Here is a 25,545-nt window from a genome sequence, read left to right as displayed (position 1 = left end):
AGCACATATACAGGGGAATATGGAGGCCAGGAGTTTGTCATCCTCCCTCCAAGGATGCAAATGAAAAGATGGGTGCTGGATACCGGCTCCCTGCTCCTCCCCACACCCAGCACCTGCAGCTATTCCCACCCTCCCAGAAACATCCATCTCAAGTCCTGGGCACTGCAGACTTGGCAGCCAAGGCAAAAATCAAGAGCCAGAGAAGTTTGAGGGGCATTTCCCAGCAGTATTTATTTATTACAGGGTACCCAGCATTTCCACCCAGCCTTCCACCATTCTCACCAACCTCCATAAAGTCCTTCCTCTGGTTGGATGCCTGCAAAGCTGTGGACAGACTCCTGCCCGATTTCTGATCCCAGCGCTGTGCACAAGAAGAAAAGAGGAAACAGAAATGAAAACCTGGTGAATTTGTTGTTTTTCCATGCCATCACCTCCTGCCCACCACTTGTGCTTTTGGAACTTCAACCCTTGCCCACTGCCACAGGGAATAAATCCTGCTATAAACCACCTGCACACATGTGCAAAATTCAGTGTTTCTGAGCACCAGGCCCATCATTCTTACACTTTAAAGACTTGATCTAGCTCTTGACACTCTTTTCAGACCAACACAAAAGTCTTTATTTCCTAGTATGAAGAAATCCACCCCTCTCTTGTTCAAGGGGCCAACACTGGGCTTGCCCACACCATAGGCAGCCCCCACAAAATGAAAGGATGGGGCCAACCCCTTCAGAGCACCAGTAACAAACTGGGCCTTGGGCGTTTTCCTCATCGTTGTAAACAAGAGGGAGCAAGGAGCTTTGCAGCCCTCTCAGCAAAGGAAACCAGCCTACCTTGCCTTCGTTGAGTTTCTTCCCAGGGTTAGTTTCTTCTGGGTGATAAAACCATTTGACTCGGACCACCATGTTGTTCCCCCAGGATTCCCACATGCTCTGGATCCGGCCAATGTAGGGCAGGTTGGGGCGGCCGGCGGAGAGGAAAACCGCGCAGTCTCCGATGCGGATGATCTCCTTGCCCCGCACGATGGCCTTGTAGAACAGCTTCCTGGCCTTCCCTTTCATTCCTCGTCTCTGCCAAGAGAGGATCATGCAAGTGGTCAGCCAGGGATCACCCATGTTTTCCCCACACACCATTGTTTGCCCTGTCCCACAGGCACCCCGTTGCTGTTGGCAGAGCCACAGTATTCCCACAGGAATTGCGGAATACACCATGCAGGATGGCTTCCCCGATGCAGTGAAGGCCAAACCCAATCTCCCTGCCAACTGAACACCTGGCACACCACGCCAGCAGTTCCACCACCCCAGGAACAGGGGAAGAGGCACCAGAAGGCAAACTCCGGTGCTGAGAACTACAGAGCATTTACCTGTGTGGGTTTCCCAAACCACTTCCACAGCTGCCGCGCCGGGAGGAAAGCAGCGATCTTGGGCCTGTTCTCCACGGAGGGCAGGCGCTGGCGCTTGGCCAGCTCCTTGGTGGTGGGCAGGTGGATGCCCTCGCGCTTCTTGGGCCGGCTCTTGTTGCCGCTCTGTGGCGGTGCCGGCTGCTGCGCTGGCTGCTGCGCTGGCTGCTTCTGGCTCTGCGGGTGCGAGGATGCCCGGGATTTCCCTGCCTGCTTGGTTTGCTTGGGTGGGAGGGTTTGCTGAACCGAGGAACTCGGCTGGGCCTCAGCTACTTCATCGTCAGAGCTACAGGAGGAATCTTCATCTGTAGTGGAGGAGGAAGAAGAGCTGGAGCTTGATGAAGAAGAGGTTGATGAGGTGGAGGAAGAGGAGGAAGAGGAAGATGAAGAGGAGCTGCTGCTAGAAGAGGAAGATGAGGAGGAGTTGGAGGAAGAGAGAGGGGTGGATGCTCTTGAGCTGGTTGAGCTGCTGTCCTGGGCTTCCCCTCGGTTCTTCTCAGCCTCCTCTTCTCCCTCTGACTCTGAGCTGCTGTCGCTGCTGTTGCTCTCTGACTCCTCCACAGCTGCTGGAGCTGCTGCCTTTTCTTCCTGGTCCTTCGAAGCAGTAAGGCTCTCTGCTGAGGCATCGAACTTTCCTCCAAAGCTGGCAGGGGAAGGGTCTCCCTCAGCTGCCTTGGCTCGGGAAGACTTCTGCTTGCCCTCCACACTCACTGCAGCGGAATAGCCCAGCCCCAAGAGACTCTTCCCATCTCTGCGACTGGCCAGGTTGGAGTCCTCCAGCATCCTCATCGCCTCCTTCATCTTCTTTGTCTTTGGAGACATCACACCCTCATGGTCCAGCTTGATGAGGATTTCACTGTCATGCTTCCTCTGAGCCTTGACCATGGTGCCAAACTCTTGTGTGTCTTCTGTGGGCCGCCCTTTCTTGGCCTTGGCTTTGGACACCGAAGCATCACTGGAGCCGAAGGCTGCCAGCGTTCCCGGGAGATCGCTGTAGGGCTCCGTGCCAAGGATGCTGCCGAACACAGCAGGCTGGTAAGGGGGTTGTGGGGGGCTGTGCAGCTTTGTGGAGATCTTCATTTTGCTGGCTTTCGACCGCTTTTCCTCTGTGGGAGCAGGAGAGCCTCCAGTGGGCAGCGGTTGTGATTTTCGTGACCCCTTCATGCTTGGCTTGCCCAAGCAGGCCGGCTTCTCTGGGACTGAGGAGGTAACAGGTGAAGACTCCACCTGGTCCTTCTCTTCAGGCAAGGCAGCCTCTTCTGCAGAGGAGAGGAAACACAAAGACACGATGTTATCCCTTCAGATGGGCTTTATTAGCTCAGACAGAACTAGACACCAGTGCTGACTGGTCTCTGGCCAAGCATGGCTTGTTCCTGCCTGCTCAGGTACCCCCAAAGGGATACAGGGGGTGTCCTCACTGCTCACTGAACAGCCTGGCCTGGTGCCAGCACTTGTGAGCAGTAATGGACAATGCCCAAGGGTGCTGCTTCAACTTCAGGAGAGCCAAACTACAAATCTCCTGCACCTTTGGCCCTACTGACGGCTGCAGATACGCTCGGCTGAAAAAGGGACTCTGCTCCACATCCCTGACTGACAGTAGGAGGCTGTCACAGCACAGGCCAGCTTCTGAGCCTGCCTCCTGCAAACTGTAGCCACAGCAGAGCGAGATAATGCATGAGTGCTCTGCACTCAAGCAATGCATCCATCCCCATCCAAATCCTGCTCCAAGCAACAGCTCTAACTTGGGGAGAACAGTGGGGAACTGTGCAAGGATTCCCTCAACTCCACACCTGGCAGCGGTGGCAACCTACCAGCTTTTGCCTTGACACTTGGCTTTCTCCCTCGCCCTTTGCCCTTTGACACAGGCTCCTCTGACCCCAGGGCAGCTCCCTCTTTTCCTTCTCCAGTGTCTTTGCTGGATTTACGGCTACGGCGCTTGGTGCTGGGCACCAAAAGGGCAGGGGAAGGCTCAGCACCTGGAACAGGTCAAAGAGATGTTCAAACGCAGTCAAGTAACACATAAAACAGAGACATAATACAGGGAAAGTATCCCAACCAAATCTGCAATAGGGACTGGGCCTTTTTCCTTATGGGTGATATCCCACCCCAGCTCTGTGTGTCTGTAATTGATGGTGCAATCTTTGTCACTGGAAATCTGTGAACTTGTCCCAAAATCTGAGGAAAATGGCCCAAAATTCCATAAATTTCAGAGTGGGAAGTGTCTTGCAAAAAACTGAACAGCAAGACTCACACTGGATCTTGTAGTCAGGTGGGAGAAGCCGAATGTGAGACAGTGGGATGCGTCCGGTGTCCCCGTCATCAAACTCTACTGTGATGAGATCACCATCTTCCTCCAGATCCAGGGTTCCTGTGGGATGGGCGAGCAGAAGATGGAATTAGGAACAAACACCCAAGTACAAACCCCTTGTAAGGAAAGTGGGGACATGAAGAAAGACAGGGGGGCTGCCCCAGCTCCAAAGCATCCCATCTCCACCTTTCCTAGGCGGTGCAGGGAGGGCACAGAAGGCTCACTCTGCAACGGAAAGTCCCTGATAATACTAAACCAGCCCACTCAGTGTGAAATTCCCCTTCAGCAGCACTGCTCCAGAACATAACAGCCATTCCAGCTCAATGTCCCACCTGTCTCCACTATTTCCCTCTATTCTTGCAGAAATTCACTTATCTCCTTTCACTGAAATACCTTTTTTTACCTGCATTTTTAACTACTCTCAGCCATCATAAACTGCTGCTTTTCACTTTCTCCAAGAGAATTAAGCTGTGTTCTCACCCTCTCTTCTTGCAGCACCATTACTGGTTTATAAATCATTAAGTAATTATTCCCTTTTACACATGTGGTGTGACCAAGAGCCCAAAAACAAGACCAGCCATGGCAGAATTGTCCAGAGCCCTTCACCAACTTTTTCATGGGACCAGATTGGGGAGTTATGTGTCAGAGTGAAGTTGTGAGGGTCCAGGTGATTTAGAAACCTCCACAGCCTCAGAAATAATTGATGCCTGAAATAAATTCTGACTTTCCGAAAAGTATTAAATGTCCTTGATATATTTAAGCTCCTAAATTGCTCAAACCTCCTCCTGAACCTGCAGGACGTTACTAAATCTGCATCATTAATGAGAGGGGCATGACCTGGAAGAGAGAACGGGCCAGGCTCTGATCTCCAGGACACTCACAGCAGAGCTCAGGCCTTCCCCAGACAAGCCTGACATCCCCGAGGACGCACAGGACTGAGGCATCCCAGGTTCACAGCACAGAGCAGCTGGAGTGGCCTTACCTTGGACAACTGTCCCTGGGTAGAGGCAGCGGTACTGCTGGCTCCAGTAGGCTGCAATCCTCGTGCCCTCGGGCAGGAACCGCACTGAAGGGGGTTTCACGTCGATGATCTGCTCAGGGCAAGAGGAAGGCAATTATTGACCACCCTGGCACCAGCACAGACCATCCCACCACACCTGGCATGGAGCAAAGCAGCTCTGGAGAAGGCAAGGGACAATCTTCCTGCTGGGGAATGGCCTCCTGTCTGCTCACAGGGCAGCATGAAGGAAGGACCATCCCTGCTGGAATACAGGACTAGTGCCTGCTGCCAGTGGGGGAGCTTGGCCAAGGGGCAGCAAGTACACCAAGGGGAGCTCTGCCCACACTGGCCATGGGGGCAGGACCAGGGCATCCCTGCAGCTGGGGAAGGACAGAGCTTCCAGCTAGCCTTCCCCAGCCCAGAACAGGGCACGGGCACCGAGGACAGGCAGCCTTCAGCCTCACATACCGCTTCCTGCAGGAGCTGCTCCAGGCAGTAAATGTGAGGACGGTTTCCCCTCTCGCCTTCCACCACCACCCGGTATCTGAAACACAAAGGCTCAGTCAGACACAGCACACAGGAGACACCACCCCAACCAGGTAACGCCTCCCTCTGAGGATGTGAGAGCACTTAATGAGAGATAATTGGATTTCCCTCAGCACTGATAAACCAGACTGAACTCTCCTTCCCTCCCTGCCAGACTCCATCAGTCTGTGGGCAGCCAGCTCTACACAGCCCCACGGTGACCCATCCCCATTCTCCAGCAGATCCCAGGCGGATATAGCAGCCCCTCAACTCACATGTCAGGTGAATGCACTGTCTTGACATGGCCGGCATAGAGCAGCTTGTCATCCATGGGGATGAGGACACGCAGGCCATCTTTCAGCTCATCCTTGTCAATGATGCAGGAGCGGGGAGCTGTGAGGTGTTGGACCAAAATGAGGATTAGAGAGCACCACACAGGACAAAGGGACAGTGAGGGGAGAAGAAAACTTCATATTCCCAGCATCATTGTCCTCTAGGAAAAGGTCAGTAAGCCATTTGGAGAAAGGGCTCTCTGTCTGGCTAGCTCTTGGTAATAAAAATTAATAGTGATAAATAATAAGTCCCCCCTCTTGGTAATAGTAACATACCAGTAAATGAAAATAGGACAACACAGAGACTGGGCTTCAACTAGATGTCACAGTTAGCCATGATGATCAGGCTTAGTTTTTATTGAATTGACTGAAAATGTGGTATCTCCACCCCAAGGACTCATGGCTTTGGATGAGGAATGTGTGAAAGCAGCACAGCTGTCCTTTGAGCAGCCTTGGGAATCCTGCCCAGCTCCTCTATATGTAAAATCCTGCCCTCACCTGGTGTGGATGGCCGCTCAACCAGCATGCTCAGTGGGATGTTCTCATCCTCTGAGAAGCTGCTGTCTTGGTTGGGTTCAAAATCCTCCTCTGCTGCCATGCTCTCCATGAGCTTGCTGACAGCTCCTCCTTTCCCTCGGTTCTGCAGGGGAGTAAGCAGCACATCAGCTGGATCACCACAGGCAACAGTCTGATCCCATCTCACCTTCCTCCAGCAAAAACTAACCTGAGGATATCGGGACAAACCAGTCTCCACCCTCAGGAATTGTTCATCTCACAAACAGTTAAGTGGGTGTACCCAAACCTTTTGCTGCCTTCATCCCCAAGCATCACCAGCAGTTGACCAAAAGCCATTCCCCACATCCTGTCTCCTGGAGGTTGGGAGAGATGCTGCAGAGCTGTAGTTTTGCTCTGCATTCACCACAGTGTTCCTGAGCCTCTGCCTTCACTGAACAGGTGCCAGGCATTGCTCCTATTTCTTCTCCAATCCCCATGATCTGTTCCTTGCTGTTACTTGCAGACCATAGCGTCACACTCAGAAATTGTGTGAGAAGACAGCAATGTGTGTTATGAGAGATGACAGGCTACAGCAGTGGAGCAGAAAACAGCTGTGACCCAGTGCCGAGCAAGGCTACTCCATCACCATCTCCTTGGTCCTTGCTGTCCATGCAAGCTCTCCCTCCACCCCGTGGCAGACTTAGAGAAAATCCTGCCTGCTCACGAATTTGGGGGACGAAGGCAAACGAACACCAGATGGTAGCAGCAGGTACTACCTGAGAGTGTTCTTTGGATTTTAGGCTTCTCAAACCAGCACTTTGCCCATAACACAGTCAGCAAAACCTGCACCTCTGTTTTCCCTCCCTCACACTGCAGCAGTCCAGGATACAGGAGGGCTCTGCCAGTCACCCTCCAGACCAGCCACAATAGAACCAGCCCCTCACCTCTTTTTTCACCTCCTTGGCTTTCACCTTAGCTTTGCTCTTCTTGGTGGAGCCCAGGGCACTTGCCAGGCTGACCCGAACATCTGAGGGGGAGCTGGGGATGCCAGGAGGAGACATGGATGAGGAGGAAGAGCAGCAGGGTGTTTCTTTACCCTTCTTCCGCTGCTAAAAATAAAACCAAAACACTTCCATCAGTAAAGAGAAGATTGGTAAAGATCTGGACCCAGGGAGAGGGAAAAGGTGGAGCAAGGCAGGCTAGGCACAGGTCAGATTATGTTCAGCCAGCAGTCAGTTCACTGCCCACATCACATCCTACATCTCCCAGCTCTGCTTTCTGGCTTCACACATTTTGGGAAGAGTTTTTCGTTACCCTGGAGAGCAACTCCTGCCCATCAAATCTTCCTCCAAAGAGCTCCAAGAAAATCCCAGTTGGCCTCATGTCACAACTAACTTGTCTAACTCCCCCCATCAGTGTTCCTCCATAACACTGCCATGAACTGAACTGGAGCCAGAGCATTCAGCTGAGATGAAGAGCCAGTAACCCAGAGATCACTGTCACCCCCAGACAGGGACAGACCTCAGAAGTCACCATATAAAAGGTGAAGAGCCTTAAAGGCCAGTCTGGGGGCCAAAGGTCAGCAAGAGGACAAGCTCATGCAGAGAGTGGGAGATCGTTGACTCTGGCCACCCAAACAGAAAGGATTTGGGACTTGGAGAGTGATAGAAGTAACCAGCCCCACTCAAACATGACATGTTTTTACTCCCTGCAAGTCAGATCCAAGTCTGACAGAGCCTCTGGGTGTACATGGAGCTGACAGGGCCGACAAACAACTACTGAGACAGGACTCAACCCTCCTCTGCCTTAGTGGCGTTAATTGCCCTCCCCTCACCTTCAGCTCCCAAGCATCCCAACGCCAATTTGGCCAGCACATTCCTCACCTTGCTTAGCTCCTTCCTCTCCTTTCCCTTGCTGCCCTCCTTTTTGGGGCTCATGGGGGCCCCCTTGCCACAGCGCCCCGGTTTGGAGACAGGGGTGGAGCTGGCAGGCGCCGTGGATGTCAGCATGGCCGAGGACGTGGTGGCGTCGTGGAGGAAGATGCGCTCGCTGCGGCGCCGGTTCCACAGGTCATCATCGCTGGCCTCCAGCCCAAACTCAAAGCTCAAGTCCTTGGGGGATTTAAATTTCTTCAGCTTGCGGCCTTTCTCAGACCCCAGCTTGGCCTTGTCAGCGCTCCCAGATCCAGAGTCGAGGCTGCTGGGGGCCTGGCTTGGTGGGATGCTGCTGGACTCCAGCGGCCCCTTCTTTGCACGCAACAGCCCTGAAGGTGACTTCTTCCTGATCTTGATCTCGCTCTCCGAGTCAGTGTACTCGAACTCTGTCCCTATGTGCAGAGGATTTAACCATCAGTTAAAGCCCTGGCTGAGCCAAGAGGAGACACATCCTGCTGGAAACTTCTGGGCTCCATGGGAGATGCTGTGCCTGTTCAGTAGAACTCTTGCTTGTTCCCCTTTCCAATCCCCACATCCCTCAGACCTCCATTTCTGACCCATAAAACACTGTGGAAATTCCCTGGAAATAAGCCTGCCCTGCTCCAAACCAGAGCCCAATCATTCAGGCAGTGTGGTTCAGTATGTTCCCTGCCTCCATTTTCTCCCTTCTTCCACAAGCAAGACCCCAGAAGCTCTGAAAAGATACTTTAACGTGCTCCTCCCCAAAAAGGAGCTCCTCAGCTGAAACCAAGCATAAATCCCACAAGCTGATCCCTCCTTCTCTCCTAGTGGGAGCCCTCTCCAGTTTCACCTTTGTTTCAGGAGAACAATGTCTTTTAAGAAATGGAATAAACCCATAGTTCAAGCTTGTTTTTTTCCCATTGGCCAACAGACACCACAGATCTTTTTATTGCCTCAAGTAGTCACCTTAAAGTCAAGAGAGGTAAATGATCTTTTTGTCTGTGGCAAATGGAATTCCCCTCACACTGGCCTCTGCTAAGCACCATGGGCACAGCAGTACCCAGGGGCCTGAAATACTGTAGTAATGCCAAAATGTTCCACACCTTCACTGAGTTCCCCTGAACCTGATAAAGGAAAGCAAGATCATGTTTCCAGGGGCAGAAAAGAAACTGAGGCAACACCTACACACCCAGCAATATGGGCAGGAGGGTAGGCAAACAACATTCACGTGGGAAAATGAAAATGCACATGGCACAAGCAAGGAGAGCATCTTTTCTTGATCCTTCTCTCAAATACACTCACTTCCCTGGGTAAATTCAGCCTGCAGGAAACTGCTCTCATCTTCTACCCAACCCTCTTCCCCTGAGACAGCCCCAGCATGAACAGAAAAGGAGCCAGTATGTCAAAAACAAAGCTGGAAAGGCTCGAAATGAAAAACCCATTGGAAATTAAAACACTCCTTCTCCTCTCTCACTACTGCATGAGGTAATTTCTAGATGCTTCCAGTTTCAAGGAGGGCAGGTTACAAGACAATAAATTCTTAACAGAGGCTGTTGGAACAAGTTGGCAAAAGCCTAATATAGCATGGAAACAGTGCTAAAACAAGCCAGGCTCCCGAGGAGGACATCATTTTCCATTTTGAAGCATGCTATAAATTCCATTATCACTTAATAAATATTAATAGAGAATTTATAAATGGAACCCATATAGACCTGTCTAACCAGGAACAATGTCACCAGTGGGCGCTTGTGCAGCAGGGCACGGGGAGGGGAAGAAATGAAACTCCCAACACATTGAAACTGAGACACACACAGGGCAGAAACCCAGATTCTGGCACTGCAAACACATGAGCAGAGGAAGGAATGCTTGTTTCAAGTCTCCCTGGCTGGTTTCTATAAGGAAGCTGACGGGATGGGCTGATGGAAAGAGCTTTTCTTCTGCTCAGGTGTCTCTGCTTCCCTTGTGTATCCAAGATCAGCTGCATTTAGCACATGCTTCCTTCCCTAAAATCTAACAGCACTTCACTGCCTTCTGCACTCTGTCCAAGGGGATGCAGCATCCCACTGTTTGCCTTTGCAGCACATCTTGTTGAGAATTTGCCAAGTAGGAAAAGAGGAAACTTTGACAAAGCCACAGCTGTCCCTAGGGAAGCCATGGCTGGAGCTGCTAACCTGCCATGTCCCTGACTGGTTTTTGTTTCCCCATCAGGCCACTTTCTCCACCTTCAGCATCAGGACAAAACAGCCAAAGCAAAGAAAGGACAGCTCAGTGTCTGGGTACACAACGTGCTCTCTTGCAGCACAGCTGGGACCTCACACACCTTCCACCTTGCACCCACAGCACCACCCCAAACCACGGAACTCACCCATCAGGCTCTGCCGCTCCTCCTTCTTCTTCGCCTTCTGCTTGGCCTCCAGCTGGATGATGGAAAGTGGAGGGGGAACGATGGGGCTGGGCATCGCGCTGGCAGCAAACCTGGCCAGAAGGCCCAGGCCACTCTCATCCAGGGCAGGTGACGACAGCCTGTCTGTGCCATCCGTGCCATAGTCCTCTGCTTCCTCCTCTTCCTCCTCATCGTCGTCCTCCTCCTCCTCCGAGCTGGAATCTGGCACGCAGAAAACAGGGAGCCCGTTACAAATCTCACGGAGTTGTGCAGCAGCCGTATTCCCAACCCGAACCGCAACTCTCCTGCTGCTCTGTGCCCGCCCAAGTGGCACTGAGCCACCCGGGACTGAGCCACAAGATGCTGGCCATGGACACACACGTGTCCTTGCAGCCATAGAGCTGGTGTCACCCTGCCTGCCACCACCCTGGAAGGACACAGCAATACAGGGTACAGCAAAGATGACCCATTCAGGGCAAGGGAGGGAAGAGCAGGGTGCTGGCAGATTTGAAAAGGATGCCAGGCACCCCTTCCCTACAGCTTTCAGAAGGAATTAAAAGCTTCGTTCCTTTGAAAATCCCAACCTTGGAGCTGTGGGATTCCCCTCCCGCCCACCAACACTTCCTCCACAAGGAAATCCATTAGTGTAATCAGAACCAGAGATCAGCATGGAAGGGGAATACCAGAGAGCAGCCTGTGCCATGGCGGGAGGCAAGGGGGACACAGGGAGGAGAAGGGGCAGGAAGCAAAAATGCAAAGAGGGGGGGAGAAATAATAATTTGAAAGCAATGGATTTGGAATGCATAAGGGAGGAAAGTGTAGGTAGTGTTGGAGACAAGGAGCAGTGTTTAAACACTCTGCCTCAGAACTCTCCGTGCCTTTCATTTCCCTCTCTACAGCTCAGGATTTCAGGGAAGCCTGGCTCAGCACAGGCAGGAAGAGCTGCCCACAGCCAAAATCTAATTCTGGCAAAGAAATCAGCCTCATTGCCTGCCTCAGCTGACATCTGCAGAGCAGTGGGCTGAGGGGTTTCCTCTAGGGTGTGCATACAGCAGGTATTTTGGGGGTAGATGCTCCAAGAGTGGCACCTCTCCCTCCCTACAGCACTTCCCAAGAGTCTGTCAGCAGCTCAGAGGCAATTAATTTTAACAGCATCTCATCCAGTGAGTGCTGGTGAGCAAGCCACTTCACAAATGCACATATACCACACACACACTTATACACACACATATATGAGCACAAAGATTTATAAAAATATATATTATTTAACTGCAAAAAGCAGGTCTGGAAAAGATATTTCATTTCTCTTGAAATTGAGGGCTTAAGTAGGATCATTGAGGCTGCTGGAAAATTTCCACCACTAGCAGGAGCCCTGTTCTGAGCCCACTCCCCAGCTCCCACCAGCCACTATCCCTGCATCTGAAATCCAGCCAAATGAGAAACCAGATCCCTTCAAAATGAGCTGGAATGAACAAGAAAATCCTTTTCTTTTCACATACGCCCTCTGGGATAGATAAAAACGTCCTCAACACTTGGTTGCTCAAAAAAAAAAAAAACAAACAACAATAACACAAGTGTTATTTTTCCATGATATTAGAAAGAACAGGAGTATCAGAAAACAATGTTCTCATCCTTGTATTTTATCAACTGAGGTAACTGGCAGCTTTTTTTGCCTTCTTTTTTGTTTAACATGGATGGTTCATCTCTGTAGCATATATCTGATAGTCACAGAATACTAATTTTTAACTGCATAACAATCCCTTCTCCATTTCGGTTGCTCAGACTGGCTCCTTGTGATATAAAAATGCTACTACAGTCCTGCAGTCAATACCAAGAAATCCACAGCCATGTTCACTCCCTGCATAAAAACCACATGCAAAAGAAAAAATCCACAGCAAACTGGGATCAGATTCCTTCCCCTACCAGAAAACAGGGCACAACTACTGGTTTTAGATCACATTTTGCCAAAAAGAAAACGAATCCAGATGAACTTTATTCTGAGACGTGAAAACCACCTGCCTGAAAAGCAGCAAAACCATGCCTGAGTTCAGTGACACCCTGTGGGGTAGCAATACCTTCTCCATACATTCCATCTAGCTCTGAAATTCAGCAATTTTCAGCAAAAATGGGGAAAAAATGAAAAAATCAACCTGTATATCCCCTCATGCCAGACCTGAGAGTTGGCTGAGCAGAGAGTGGCTCACTGAGCAGCTGGGGAGGAAAATGGGGAGAAAAAAAATGGGAAAGTTTGCAGGAACATGACCAGTCCAGCCCCAGTGGCTCAGCCACATCGACTGCCCAGCAGCACCATTCCTTCAGCAGTAGCAGGCTGCATGTGCAAAGGTAAAAGGGTGCCCAGCAGCTCCAGTATTTCAGAAGCACTCAGGTAAAACAGATTTAAAAGCCAGGATGGCAGTGGCTATTCCTCAGGCTACAGAAAGTATAGGATACAGTGAGGTGCCTGGTGGTTATTCCAATGTCCTGCTCATACACGGCGTCACACTACAGAAAGACAACTGAAGACAGTCCCATGTCAGCATTTTTACCACAACACTTATATTTTTATCTGCAGGAGATACAATTTCCAGCCTGAAAATAACCCCATTTTAACACATTCACAGCACAGATCTATCCTCCTCCACCTCTCATGGCGAGGATAGATCTTGCTAACCCCACTCCACATGCACAACACAATCCCTGCTCCTCTTCTTTCTCATTTTCCAAGGGACAAAAAGTAACAAATGAAGCAAAAAGAAGACATTTGGGGCTCTGCTCCAAGCCCACATGCTTCTAAACTAAGTCCCAAAACTTCTGGCCATGGTGGCAAGTAAGCTGCTGGTGCTCTCTGTCCATCTGCACAGCTCCTTGGAAAGACTGGTGCCTGTATTTAATGGGAAACAGGAGCTTTACTCCTACTGTACCCAAACTATGTGTGGGTTTAAAATTAACTATGCACAGATGCCTTTACACAATTGAAGCCTCAGTATTTTTTTGTCCTGAAAAGGGGATTTTTAGCTAGCAACAGGGAAAAAGACATTTTTTAAAAAAATCATTTTTTCCTTCAACGGTAATTCTGTTAACACTGGGAGAGGGTAAGGGAAAAAAATGCTCAAAGTTAAAAATATCTTTTCTAATTGACATTTTTAAGAGCATGTATATGTGTGTATATACCCACACACGCAACCACACGTGTACATACAACTCCACAGCCAAAACAAACAATACACTTGTATTTAAATGCTACTGATGCCAGATAAACTGGAGCCAAAGATTTTTTTTTTTAAATTTTTACCTGCATTGAATTAAAACCCAAACCCAGTTAAAAATACTAAGTTTTCTCATTGCTTTTAACAGCTAAGCTGCCATGATATTTTACTGTAGGAGAGCAGTAAATGAAGATTTGTTAATGATGAACAGAAATTGGTTAAGCAATTTGGTTTTTAGAGACTGATGTATGTAACAAGACGGGTTGAGGAGGGTGTGAAGAGGAAAGGTTGGGGAAGGGAGGGAGTAAAAACACACACTTAAAACAGTCATTTCACATTGTAAAAATAAATAGCATGATTTTCTCATAACACCAAGCAGGCCTACAGCATACAAAGCAGGCTAAGTACAGGCAGACTTTAGACAGCTACTGGGTCATTAACATCTGATTTCTGGGATCTGTCCAAATTCTGGAGGTTACTTATTTTTGAGTATCCAATTTAAGACTGTACCTTTCTTTTTTTTTTTTTTCCAAATAAGCCAATTCTCAAAATTGGAAGATTTTTCTCCGATATGTGCTGTGGTGTTGACTCCAGAAGTGCTTGTGAAAAATTAAAAAACATTACAACTATCACATGGGAATATGTAGGGAACTGGTTATCCCTCACTGCTTTTTTTTTTAACTGGGGTAAAATTATCCTCCAAGTCAGGAAAAAGAGAACAGAGAAGAAGGTACTAAATTCTTTAAGGAAAACAGAGTATGGAGGAGAAGGACTTATGGGTCTTTGGTTTCAGAAAGCTCAAGGAATTACCTATCCTGGTGGGCTTTAGCCCACATTAGCAGTTTCCTCTCCAAGGTCACTGGATTAAAAACCACAAGCTGTGCCTCTTATCAGAATGGCAACGTGATGTTTGGTCTGTAAGAAAGCAGCGGGTCCCCCCCATCTGTCTCAAACCAGATGACAGAAAACAGCTAATCCCACCTCTGACACAGATACTGCAGGGCCAGGGCCAGGCAATATCCCTGACAGGGGAACATTTCTGCACCGTGGCCCAGAAACCTTTAAGGTTTGCATCTTGGACCCATCTGCAAATCCTTGCCCTGGCTGGGTTAAAGGGTTCTCCCAAAGAAGTTCTGCAAACAGCAAAGCATTTCTGGAGTCCTCAAACACACACACACACACGTGCAAACCTTCCATGTGAGACTCTTCATGGACAGAGGAAAGTCAAAAGTGGACAGCAATCATCTTCAAAATTAAAATAACCAAGAGAATGCAAAGAGCTACGTGTCATTATTCATGGAGGCAACATCGAAACGTCTGAGGCTGACAGATGACATAAAGAAAAGTTATTTTGCCTACCTACATAACAATGGTCAAGGTTCAGGTTCATGGCTAGTGACCCTCGCTGAGAAGTGTCTGCCCTACAACCAGCCAACCACTTTGCTTCTTTAGTGCAGCGTGAGAGCAAATGCAAGAGACCGACACAGACATTCAAAGCATCATGGATAGGGGCAGGGGTGAAAGGGTTGGTCAAGCAGCTGCAAGGAGAAAGCGAGCACTTCTAGAAAAGCTGAGGTTATTAATCGGTTTAGTATTCAGGGAAAGCCATCAGAAACCCTATTACCCAAATATCCCTTCAAGAAATGCTTCTGACAAAAAACAACCAAAAAAAAAAAATTCATTTGCAGGAAAAAAAACCCCAAATTGTAACCAATAACCCCTTCCCACCTCCCTCTCCCATACCCACCTCCCACCCCAGGGGGTTTTGCATCTTTGGTTTCCCCACCATTAAATGACACCCCAGAGGGATTTACAATGCATTTCCCCATTTGTTCCAGATTCCCCAACCTCCTCCCGTATCCCCTCCCCTTCCCAGATTTTATCTCATAAAACTGGGATTTTTAGTTTTGTCTCTTTTTAATAAAGCAGACAGGTTACTTGAAAAATAGACAAAAGGACAAGTTACCTCTCTGCTTACCTGGAGCAAAACCAAAAAGCAAACCCAAAACCCCCTCAAGAACTTGGCACCTAAAAGGGATTGATATCCTCAAAATTTCCAACAGCAGCAAAACAAACAAAGAAAAGATGCAGGAAGGAACAGGGAAGGGAAGAATGGAAGTTAACGCAGACTCTTCATGGAAATGTGGCACTCCCAGCCTTACATAAAATCCACTATCCCCACAACTTTTCAGGTTCTCTAAAGAACAATTTTTAATTTTTTTTTTTTGACACATATATTTCTCTTCCGGGTTTTCTTTGAAATGCATTGGTGGGTCCAGCCCAGAGCCACATCAAACCAAATCAACATTCTACATCTTTCTGCTGTGTTTGACAATGCTCTTTTTTACACTTTTTCGCTTAAATTATCTTTCTTTGGAGGTTGGGTTTGGAGGGAAGAAAAACCAAACAGGTGCAGGGAGGAAATTAACATCAAAAAACTCAGAAAAGAAAAAAAAAACAAAACAAAAACAAAAGCCAAACTATCCAGCCCCGTTTTTCAATTAACAGCCCTGAGCAATGTAAAACACTAAAAGGCTTTTGCTGGGCTACATCCAGCTCTGCCATGTAACTTAGATAACAACTGGGGATGCTCTTGCTCTGCATTCAGCCCAGCCGAGCTACTTTCTTTTGGGAGCTGAGGGCTCATTAAAATGACCTTTCCCCATGATTATTATTTAATGAGTGCGCTCTAAAACAGAAACCCCTTGTGTCTCTGGAGGAAAAGTCTCAAGTAATCTCTTTTCCCACTGAAGTACTAATGACAGGCTGACAAAAAAAAAGCTGCAAGAAAAAATTGGGGTGAGGGTGAGGGAGGGAAACTGCAGAGTCAAATTTAATGCAGTAATTGCCACATCCTTGAACACTGTGGGTTACGTCTGGGCATCTGAAAAAAAAACTACCACCTAAAAAGAGACACAAAAACTTGACATTTAGGTTTAAAAAAAAAAAAAGAAAAATTTCTGGCTGTTAAATATACCCTGCACCCTCCTGCAGCAGCAATAAGGAGCGAGCGCCTCCATGTTTTATGTGCCTGCCTAGAGAGAGTCTATCAGGAAACAAACATAAAAAGATAAAACCAAAAAATGGGTGAACAAAATAAAAATGAAATTAAAGGGGTTGGGAGGAAAGGGGGAAGCCTAGGCTTTATCTGGACAAAGGCAGCAGGGATATTTGAATAATAGAGAGTACCCCAGACTAGGTTAATTCCAGTTCTACTGATGGGGAGTGGGAGCAGGAGGGGGATGCAGAGCAGGATGGAGTGAAGCGGCAACCTAATCGCCTGATAAGAGACACAGCAAGAGAGACAAGGTACACAGGTTTAGTTAAAAATGAACTCGGTATGTTTAATAAAGCTTGGTAAACCAAATCGCAGTACAAACATCAAGTCACACGGCCACACAACAGTACCCCGGTAATAAAAAAAAAAAAGAAAAAAAGGAGGAGAAGAAAAGAAAAAAAAAGGAGAGCAAAAAAAGAAAAAAGGAGGGAAAGGAAAAAAGGAGGGGGTTAAGAAACAAGAGGGGAAAAAGAAAAAAGGAGGGGAAAAGAAAAAATGAGGGCAAAAAGAGAAAAGGGAGAAAAGGAGGAAAAAAAGGAAAGTAATTAAAAAAGCTCCTTTCAAACTTCAACAAGGCTCATGCCAAAATAAAATAGTAATAATTAAAATAATAATAGTAACAGTAATAATAATAATATAATGGTGGTGGTGGCAGCAAGGAAGGAAGTGAGGTTAAAACTGAAGGGAGGAAGGGAACAGGAAAGCAGCGAGACGTGGACACTAAAACCCAGTCGATATAAAAGCTCTAAAAGAGCCAGCCAGTAAAAATATCACAACGATACAGGTACAAAAAGGATAAAAAATAACCATTGGGGTGATAAAGCAGGCTACGCTGCCAAGGACAAAGATGGCCGCCCTGGCTCCGACCATCAAAATGGCTGACCCCGGCCCGCCAGGCCCCTCGCCCCCGCCCCGCTCCCACACGGCCACAGCACAGGGCGCATTTGGGGGTGCGTTTGCTATAAATTAATAACCTTGATCGAACGAGTCCTCCGAGGAGTCGCTGAAGGAAGATCCCGCCTCAGCCTCCCTCAGCAGCAGGCAGAAGGGCTGCTTCCGCCCCGCCGCCGCCTTCGGCCTCAGCGGCCGCCCGGCCACCGCCACACTGCGCAGGGCCGCCCTGGGGCCGCCGGCCGCCCGGCTGCCCTTCCTGGCCGTCGAGCTGTACAGGCTGGGCGGCCGCGGCTTGGCAGCGGACGGGGGCTGCGCTGGCCACTCGTCCCTCAGGGATCCCTCCTCCTCCGAGTCTGTATCTGTGGTCAAAGCGGGTGGGAAGAGCGTTACATCACTGAATGGGGGTTTGGGTGCGTTCTGGGGGGCTTTGGTGCCACCACCGTCCACCCCTGCCCAGGTGCTCCATCACAAGCCTTGCGCTCAACAAACACAGAAATTCACATTTCCTTCTTTCCATCCCAAATGGACACTCTCCACCTCCTGTCCTCCCTTAAGACAAGATCCAAGGAGTGCTTTTAGCCTGGCAGCAGAAAAATGAGGTGAACATTTCCACTATGTAAATGTCCACTGAAGGCACAGCACTGTCAACTACTCGACCATCAACCTGAATTTGTCTTCACTATGATGATATTCAGCATTCCTGACCTAAATCTCCTTTTCTACATGAACCAGCTCTCACAGAGGGTTTTAGACACAGGTGGCTGGAGTAAACCCAGCTGCCAAGAAGGCAGGATGTCTAACTCCAAATGTCTGACTCCGAACACACTGCCCTGGATGCTCCACGGCGTATGCCACAACAGAGCAGGGACCAAGCCGCTCCTCAGTCTGTGAACCGTGGCTTTACAAAGCTGCTTAGCCTCATGGGCGGTGAGAAGTTATCCAGCCATCCCCTCTGGCACCTGATGAGAGGGACAAAAAGCATATGGCACCCCTGGATGCAATATAAGTGGGTATAAATTGTCACCTCCCCGCTTGTGGACATGCCATCAGCTCCACAACATTACAGACATTGTGGCATCACTCCCCAACTCCATTGCATTGGGTTGTGGAGAGGAAGACACAAAAAATGGCAAGTTTAGGAGGCCAAAAGCCCAAATATGCACATTATTTTGGACACCTGACTTTTCTTAAAATTTGTAGGAGTAAGATGCTCATTTCCCACTTTGGATCTATGCCCAAAGTTTTCAGGACTCCAGGTAGAAAATCCTGAGGTCAGGAGGCAGAAGGACTTGGCGCCAGTCCCATTTACCCTTCTCCACATGAGCAGCCCACCAGCCATGGGAGGTGCTGCCATATGCTCGACCTGCCTCCCCAAATTTATCATGCCTGAGTGACCAAATGACAGGCTGAGGCCCTTCCCTGGAACGTGCACACAGCTGAAAAACCAAAGCTGAGCTGTTTCCTCAGTCACAACAATCCTGAGCTGAAACCTGAGTGACAAAGGGACACACTCCTACACCAGGAGACTCACTGGACAGTGGTCAGGCAGAAGCTCTCTTAAGTCTGGGAGGGAGTTTTTGTTCATGAAACCACAGTACCAAGTGCGAGGGCACTGCAAAAGGCTCCCTCTGCCATGAGCCGAGGCTTTAGCTCCAGCAACAGCCCATCCTTCCTCTTCCCATTAGCTCCAGAGCTCCCAGTCTAGGAGACACGTGTCTGTCCTTGGGAGTGAAGCACATTCACGAACAGAACTGCTGGGTAGTGTGTACAGCACAATAAGCCAAAGGCTGTGTTCAAGTCCAGTGGACACAATGGCTCCTATTTTGCCATATAAATGGCTAATTTCATACCAAACATTTGTTCCATTGGAGAGTCACCAGATCATCTTCCCCATTAGTGAAATTTCTAAACTAGTGTTGCACCAAGAGATGTATTTGTTATGCACACAAACACCCCATAAAGGTTTTAACATGACTTTAAATAGCTGCAAGCAAAGGGAAAGATGTGTGTGCAAGTGAGCTGAGACCATTACATGACGGTCTCAGACCATAAACTCTGCCCCAATGTCTGCCTGAACTGTTAAAGACTCTCCTGTGTTTGGCTCTACTGTTTTCCCAACACTGTCGGCAGTTCAGATTTTTCCTTTTGTAACAGGGGTCAGTTGCTGGAACCCTCACCTCGGGCACACTCTGGGTTCAGAAGTAACAATAACCACACTGATGTTGAGTGGGGACAAACACTGATGACCCAGATGGGAAAGCTCAGCACAGCCAGCCAGGAACCAAGCCATGACACTGAAGGGCAGGAGGATGCTCAGGACCATCAGTGTTGCTGGCAGGCTTTTCCTTTCCAACAGATTCCATGGCATAATCCTAAAGCCAAGCCCACTGAACTCAACAAGGACTTCAAATGTCAACCACCTCCTAGAGAAGAGGCTGCACGTGCTCATGTGACAGGTAGAACGAGTGTCTACTCCCACCAAAAGCAAGAACATGGGTCAACTTCATTTTCTTAAGCGTTTTTCCCCACTGATGATGAATACAATACAGGTCAGGAAAAGACACATTGATCATGGCTACCCCTTGGACAGCAAGATGGGCAGACAGCCCATGCTGACCCCAAAGATGCAGCAGCATTCACTGGGAGGAGGAGGTCCCTTTTCACTCACGAGCAAAACCTGACCCATCTGCAAGACCTTTTCAATATGCCAGAAACTCCCACCACAACCCCCTCTACAGACAGAAGAGATAAAAAAGAGGTTACTTACTATAGGAGTAGCTGCTAACTTCAGATATTGCTGGTGAATGGGAAACCTTGAGCTGATTTTTGACTTTTAACCCCACCTCCATCTTCTTCATTTTGGCGGTCACTTTGTTTTTACCTTCCTTGGCCGTTTTCAGTGACAGGCCCAGGTTCTTGGCCAGGCTCTTCTTCTCCTCCTTGCTCGGCAGAGCCTCATGCGCTGGGAGGTACCTGCTGCCACCTCCACTGGTTTTGAGCTTTCCCCCAGAGCTGTCAGCAAACTTGAAGGGGGATTTGAGCTTGTCTTGCTTGGTGAGAGACAGGGCCTTGTCAAGCTTGCTGGCCAGCTGCTCCTGATCTGATGGCACCTTCTTCTTTTTGAGCTTTAACTGCCGAGGTGAAAGGAAGAGACAAGGTGAACACAGAGCAGATATCATGGCAGACCTGAGGGATCTTACTAGCCCTCCAAACAGTCTCATGCATGTAGTTAATAAAGCCTCAAGGTGATAATCTTAGCCTCAGTTGTTATAACCCACCATGGTTCTAAGGAGGAAGAAGAGGAAGATATCAGCAAACAATATAGTTTTACTGAGCACTACAAAATTGCAATATTAACTTAGAAAAACTGAATGTTCTTCAAAAAGAAACATGTTCATAGAACAACATGCTTTGGAGTTCTTTTTTCTCTATACCACCTGGTTTTTAGGGTATGTTTGGGCTGGTTTAACAAGCTTTTCTCTAAATCACAAGGATTAAAAATCTTCTTTACCCAAAACTCAGCCAAATAAACAGGGATTTCCACATAATCAACCAGCTCCAGAGGCTGGGATGCCAAAAACCCAAATACCTCTCAGCACGAGTATCAGCACCACTGCACTACAGCCAGAGCTGCTACATCCTTTTCAGTATTTCTTGCTTCTTGAAAAAAGCAAGTACATTTCACATGTGCTACAGCTAGATAACAGCAGCTCTAACTCAGTACTTTGCCTGCATGCGTTTTGGATTTCATCAGCAGCTTAAAGCTCCAGTAAATATCTCATTGCCTCAACAGGAGCAGAAGAAAACCCTGCATTTGAAATAGCAAGGTTGTGCTCCAGTTCCTCCCTTGCTTCGGGAGGTCCATTCCCCCGTGCTCTCTCAACAGGCAAAGGGGTAAGACAAGTCCTGCTCTGGATTCAGAGCCAGTGCAGCACTAAATGCTCTGCATGGCTCCAAGGCACTTGACTCTGCTGCCTTCCAAAGAGGTTCAACCTCTGTAAGCCAACGTTAGACTCTTCACTGCACACAGTCCTCTCTTGAGGAGCATCTAAACCCACGTGAACTGAAAGCAGACACTGAAAGATCAGGAGTCCAACCCAACACCAGCAAAGCAGGAAAGAGATGGGCTTTTGGCCTGGGGCTCCATGTTCCCCACAAGGGCACTGACCTCATTTGAGAAGCTGGGAGCTGCATCGTGCTCTTCCCAGCTTGGGTTCCTCCCTTTCATCTTGCCACTGCTGCTCTCCACATCCTCGTCCTCCTCCGGGAGGGCCCCTTTGTGCCTCTTCTTCATGCCCTCACCAGTCTCAGAGTCTTCAGAGAGCAACAAGGACTTGCTCAGTCTGCAAGCCAAGCACAGGATGGGTCAAGGTGGGCAGGCTTTCCTCCCTGTGATACCCACCAAGCTCAAAAGTGAGGTTAAATGCCTCCTAAGACAGTGGGGATCCTCAGCGGGAGCCAAGTCCACTGTGAAGTGACAGCAGTTTGGACAAGGTTTTCCACCAAACTGGAGAGCCAAGGAGCCCTTCACGCACACTCTTGGCCACCAGGACAGATGAGGGTGCCTGAAATCAGAGACCTGCAAGGTGCTCTCTAAAAGGAAGTACTTGGTATTTTGATAACAGCCACCAAAAAGTGCCTGATTTGGCACAGAGCAGCAACAGGAAGGACTGACAGGTGAGTTGGCCCTTAAGGTCTTTTCCCACTTCTACTTCCATGGACTCTGTAGGTGAAGAGAGAGACTCCTGAGGCCCAGGGAGGTGCCTCACTGCCCAGACACTTGCTTTGGTTGCTTGGGTATGAGCAGGAGTGGCAAGGAAGTGTCACGTGGGGTGACAGGGAGGGACAAAGGCACTGCAAGGACTGGCTCACTCCAGACTCCAAGTCTGGCCCCTTGTGAAAGGCATTTGTGATCTATGTCATTGGACTTGCTTTGGGATTTGGAGGGAAAGGAGAGGGTAAATAAATAAGAAAATAAAATAAAAAATAAAGTAGATGAGACTATAAGCACATCTTTCCCGGCTCCCCAGCCATCTCCAGTAGCTATCTGATGGATGATCAGTCAGCATCTCAAGATTCCTACCAAGCTTCCATTTCAAGCCCTCATACGCTGCCTCCTTCACACTAAGCCTGCCGGTCAGACCAACACCACAGTCACTGACCCGGGGCAGCCTCCTCAGCTTCCAGGCATTTCTCCTCCCTTCTATCCTCTCTGCTGACCTGCACAGACAGCTGAACCAACACCTCAGGCCCTGGACACTGGCTGAGGGTGCACCTCCATCTCTAACAGCAGCCTCCTCCAGCATTCCTGCGATCCAGGGACACGCACACGCAACACTGCCACGCACCCACACATGCACAACTCCAGCTGCCTCCGGATGCCTCCAGCCTGTCCAGCCACCCAAACACGAAGAACAAAACACAGAGCCACCAAGAGGACAGATTTTCAGAAGCACTGGTCAGTGGGAGCTGGGCACCTGAATCTGATTTGCGGTCTTGAAAAGGACGTTTACAAAAATATGGAGCACGCAGGGAGGCAGCATGGAAATGCCTTCCCATTGGAGAGGCTATGTGTGGTAGGGTAGATGGCCAGCACTGGTGAGATCCAAACAAGAGCAGCTGGACTTGCAAAAGAGAAAAAAGTACAATAGAGAAAAATCCAAATGATGCCACATATGTCAGGCGAAACCAACTCCCACTGATTCAGGGAACAGAGAGGAAGACAGAAGAAACACAGCAGAAAGGTTCTTCAAAGTAGATAACCTGGAATAGCCCTGTCCTTCCCAGTTTTCATACCAACATCCCTGCAACTGGCTCTACAGCACCCGCTTGCACCATCTGCTCTCCTGAAAGCACACGAGGATGCACTCCCCGACTCCAAAGCCTCACCTACAGCTCCGTGCCAGCCGCATCACCTCACAGCTGCTCAACTCCACCTGTCCTACCTGCACCCAACACCAGACACGTGCTCTGCCCATGGGGAGGGAGGACACTGGCACTGCATTCCCACCCTAAGGATACACTCACGTTAACAGCACGCGCTTCCACCACTGCAGCCAGTGGCTGGCCTGCCAACACAACAAGCCCCCGCTGCAGCCGAGATGCTCTCCCCAAGTCAGACCCTGGCGCAGAGACCCTGCCGTGTTCCCGTCTTCCCCAAATTCCAGCCTTACTTTCCACTCTTGCTGTCACTCTTCCCTCTCTCCTTAATGGGTGACAGAGCGCTTGATCCAAGTTTCCTCTTCCTGGGCCTTCCAGGGCCTCTTCTCGCCAAGCTTCTACTTTTCTCGTCATGCTTTTCCCTTTAAAAAAACCACACGCTTCACTGTTAACCAAGGCAACAAAAAAAAAAAAAAAAGAAGAAAAAGAAAAGGAAAAAAAAGGCAAAAGCAAACTTTGCTAACAAAAAGCAAAACAAACAGGGAAAAAAATAAAGAAAATAAATCCAAAAAGAAGAAAAAGGGAAAATAATTAAAAGAAAGCAAGCAAGAACGGGTGCCAACCCAGAACCTTCGTCTGCCACCAAATTGCTAAACTGAGCTGCTGTAGCCAAGGTTGTCTCTAACACAGTCTCCCAGCTGCAGTCACCAGTTACCAGGTTGTTGTGTCACATAGCCTAGGAGTGTGCTGTGCAAAGCTCTGGCAGGATGTACCAGGAGAGGAGAGGAGGCAGGGAGGGATGGAGGGCAGTTTTCTCTCCCAGGCCAAGAGGCAGTGAAAGTGCCCAGCTGGAAAAAAACAAGACTGGGTGAGCAGCCTGTGACTTACTCGGAGTCCCTGCGGCGCTGCAGCTTCACCAGCTCCCGCTGCTTCTCCTTGTAGCGCCGCTGCAGCTCCGCCAGCCTCATCCTGTAGTCCAGCTCCATCGCATCCATGTTCTCAATGGCCGATTTGATGGAGTACATCTGGAGTGGGGAGGCAAGAGAGGGTCAGGACATGTCCAGGAGATGCACACTGGGTGCCCTGGCAATGGCCAAGGTGTGCAGCCTGGCAGAAAGCCCTTCATGCGGACAGGGGAGCAGAAACACCATGCCCACCAGCACAGCCCCAGAGTGGTACCCAAGAAAACCAGCAAAGCAGAGATGTTCTGTGGCTTATGCACAGGGTGGCATGAGCTCTTAGGGACTGCAACCCTGGAAGAGAACCTGCAGGATAAAAACCTCTTTTACCTTGTTTAAAAAGACACATCGCAATATATCCTATCTTGGAATACTTACTTGCTCTGTACAAAATAATTTATCAGTCTCTTCCACAGGGAACAGTCAGCAAATTAAACAAGGAAAACCCCTCCTGCCACTACTTTTATTTATCTTCTGGCCAGAACAGTAACACACAGGTTCCTCTGGCTTCACATTAAAACACCACTTCCAGGGCTGCTGAGGGTCCTGCTGAACCTTGATTCACAAACAAGGGAAGAACCTAAATTGCAGCCCACTGACTCCTGTGCAGCCAGGAATGTGACATGAAGGAACAACCAGCTTGTTCTGCTGAATGCAGAGGGGCAGCACGAGCCAGCATGAGCCCCCAAACTGGGGCCGGGACAGAGAGTTGTGTGAGTGGATGCACGGGGGCTTTCCAGGCTCAGCCACACTAAGAGCTACTTACTGGTTCATCTTTCTTCTGCATCCAGCTGTATTTTTTGTTGGGATTCAGCTCTCGAGGCAGCCGGATGGTTTTCAGACTTTCCATAAAGGGGGTGGAAAGTACTTCCATGAGCATGTGCGTGCTGGCAGCCAGCAAACTCTCCAGCGTTGGCCGGACAGGGAAACTCTCTGGACCTGCTGGGAAGGACACAAAAAAAAGCTACAGAAGATCCCATTCCAAGACTGCTTCTCCAACAGGCATAAGGAGAGGCTGATGACCCTTTCTGGACCACGGCTGCACAAGGAGTCCCCCAGTCACTCCTGGCCCTCACCTGAGATCTCCCGTTGTACTCAGCCATGGTGTAACTGGCAGTTCCCATCACTTCTCACCTCAGGAAGTTACTGGAAGGTGAGACTCTTTTCAGGACCTGCCAAGCTCTTGGAAAGCATCATCTGGAGCTACTGGGGCC

At 49.2% G+C, this 25,545-nt stretch overlaps 1 protein-coding gene across 4 annotated transcripts in view; it reads right to left on the bottom strand.

The window, feature by feature from the left end:
* Positions 1-25,545, bottom strand: part of TNRC18 (trinucleotide repeat containing 18) — a 55,092-nt gene that overhangs the window by 2,525 nt on the left and 27,022 nt on the right. Inside the window, exons 10-27 of one of the 4 annotated variants that reach the window (XM_069029474.1) lie at positions 25,098-25,273; positions 24,261-24,397; positions 23,666-23,794; positions 21,661-21,835; positions 20,260-20,623; positions 17,573-17,851; positions 10,317-10,556; positions 7,940-8,382; positions 7,001-7,165; positions 6,060-6,201; positions 5,505-5,622; positions 5,173-5,248; positions 4,687-4,795; positions 3,648-3,764; positions 3,208-3,372; positions 1,361-2,655; positions 831-1,067; positions 287-361 (exon numbers count right to left, since the gene is read on the bottom strand). In XM_069029474.1, the coding sequence (XP_068885575.1) occupies positions 287-361; positions 831-1,067; positions 1,361-2,655; positions 3,208-3,372; positions 3,648-3,764; positions 4,687-4,795; positions 5,173-5,248; positions 5,505-5,622; positions 6,060-6,201; positions 7,001-7,165; positions 7,940-8,382; positions 10,317-10,556; positions 17,573-17,851; positions 20,260-20,623; positions 21,661-21,835; positions 23,666-23,794; positions 24,261-24,397; positions 25,098-25,273 (4,442 nt within the window). The remainder of the gene's footprint in view (positions 1-286; positions 362-830; positions 1,068-1,360; positions 2,656-3,207; positions 3,373-3,647; positions 3,765-4,686; positions 4,796-5,172; positions 5,249-5,504; positions 5,623-6,059; positions 6,202-7,000; positions 7,166-7,939; positions 8,383-10,316; positions 10,557-17,572; positions 17,852-20,259; positions 20,624-21,660; positions 21,836-23,665; positions 23,795-24,260; positions 24,398-25,097; positions 25,274-25,545) is intronic. The other 3 variants (XM_069029476.1, XM_069029475.1, XM_069029477.1) reach the window with 3 other exon arrangements.

This window comes from Aphelocoma coerulescens, chromosome 14 (genome assembly GCF_041296385.1).
Source record: "Aphelocoma coerulescens isolate FSJ_1873_10779 chromosome 14, UR_Acoe_1.0, whole genome shotgun sequence".
Classification (NCBI taxonomy): domain Eukaryota; kingdom Metazoa; phylum Chordata; class Aves; order Passeriformes; family Corvidae; genus Aphelocoma; species Aphelocoma coerulescens.
Note: the sequence above shows the minus strand (reverse complement) of the source record. Positions and strands in the feature narration are given on the sequence as shown.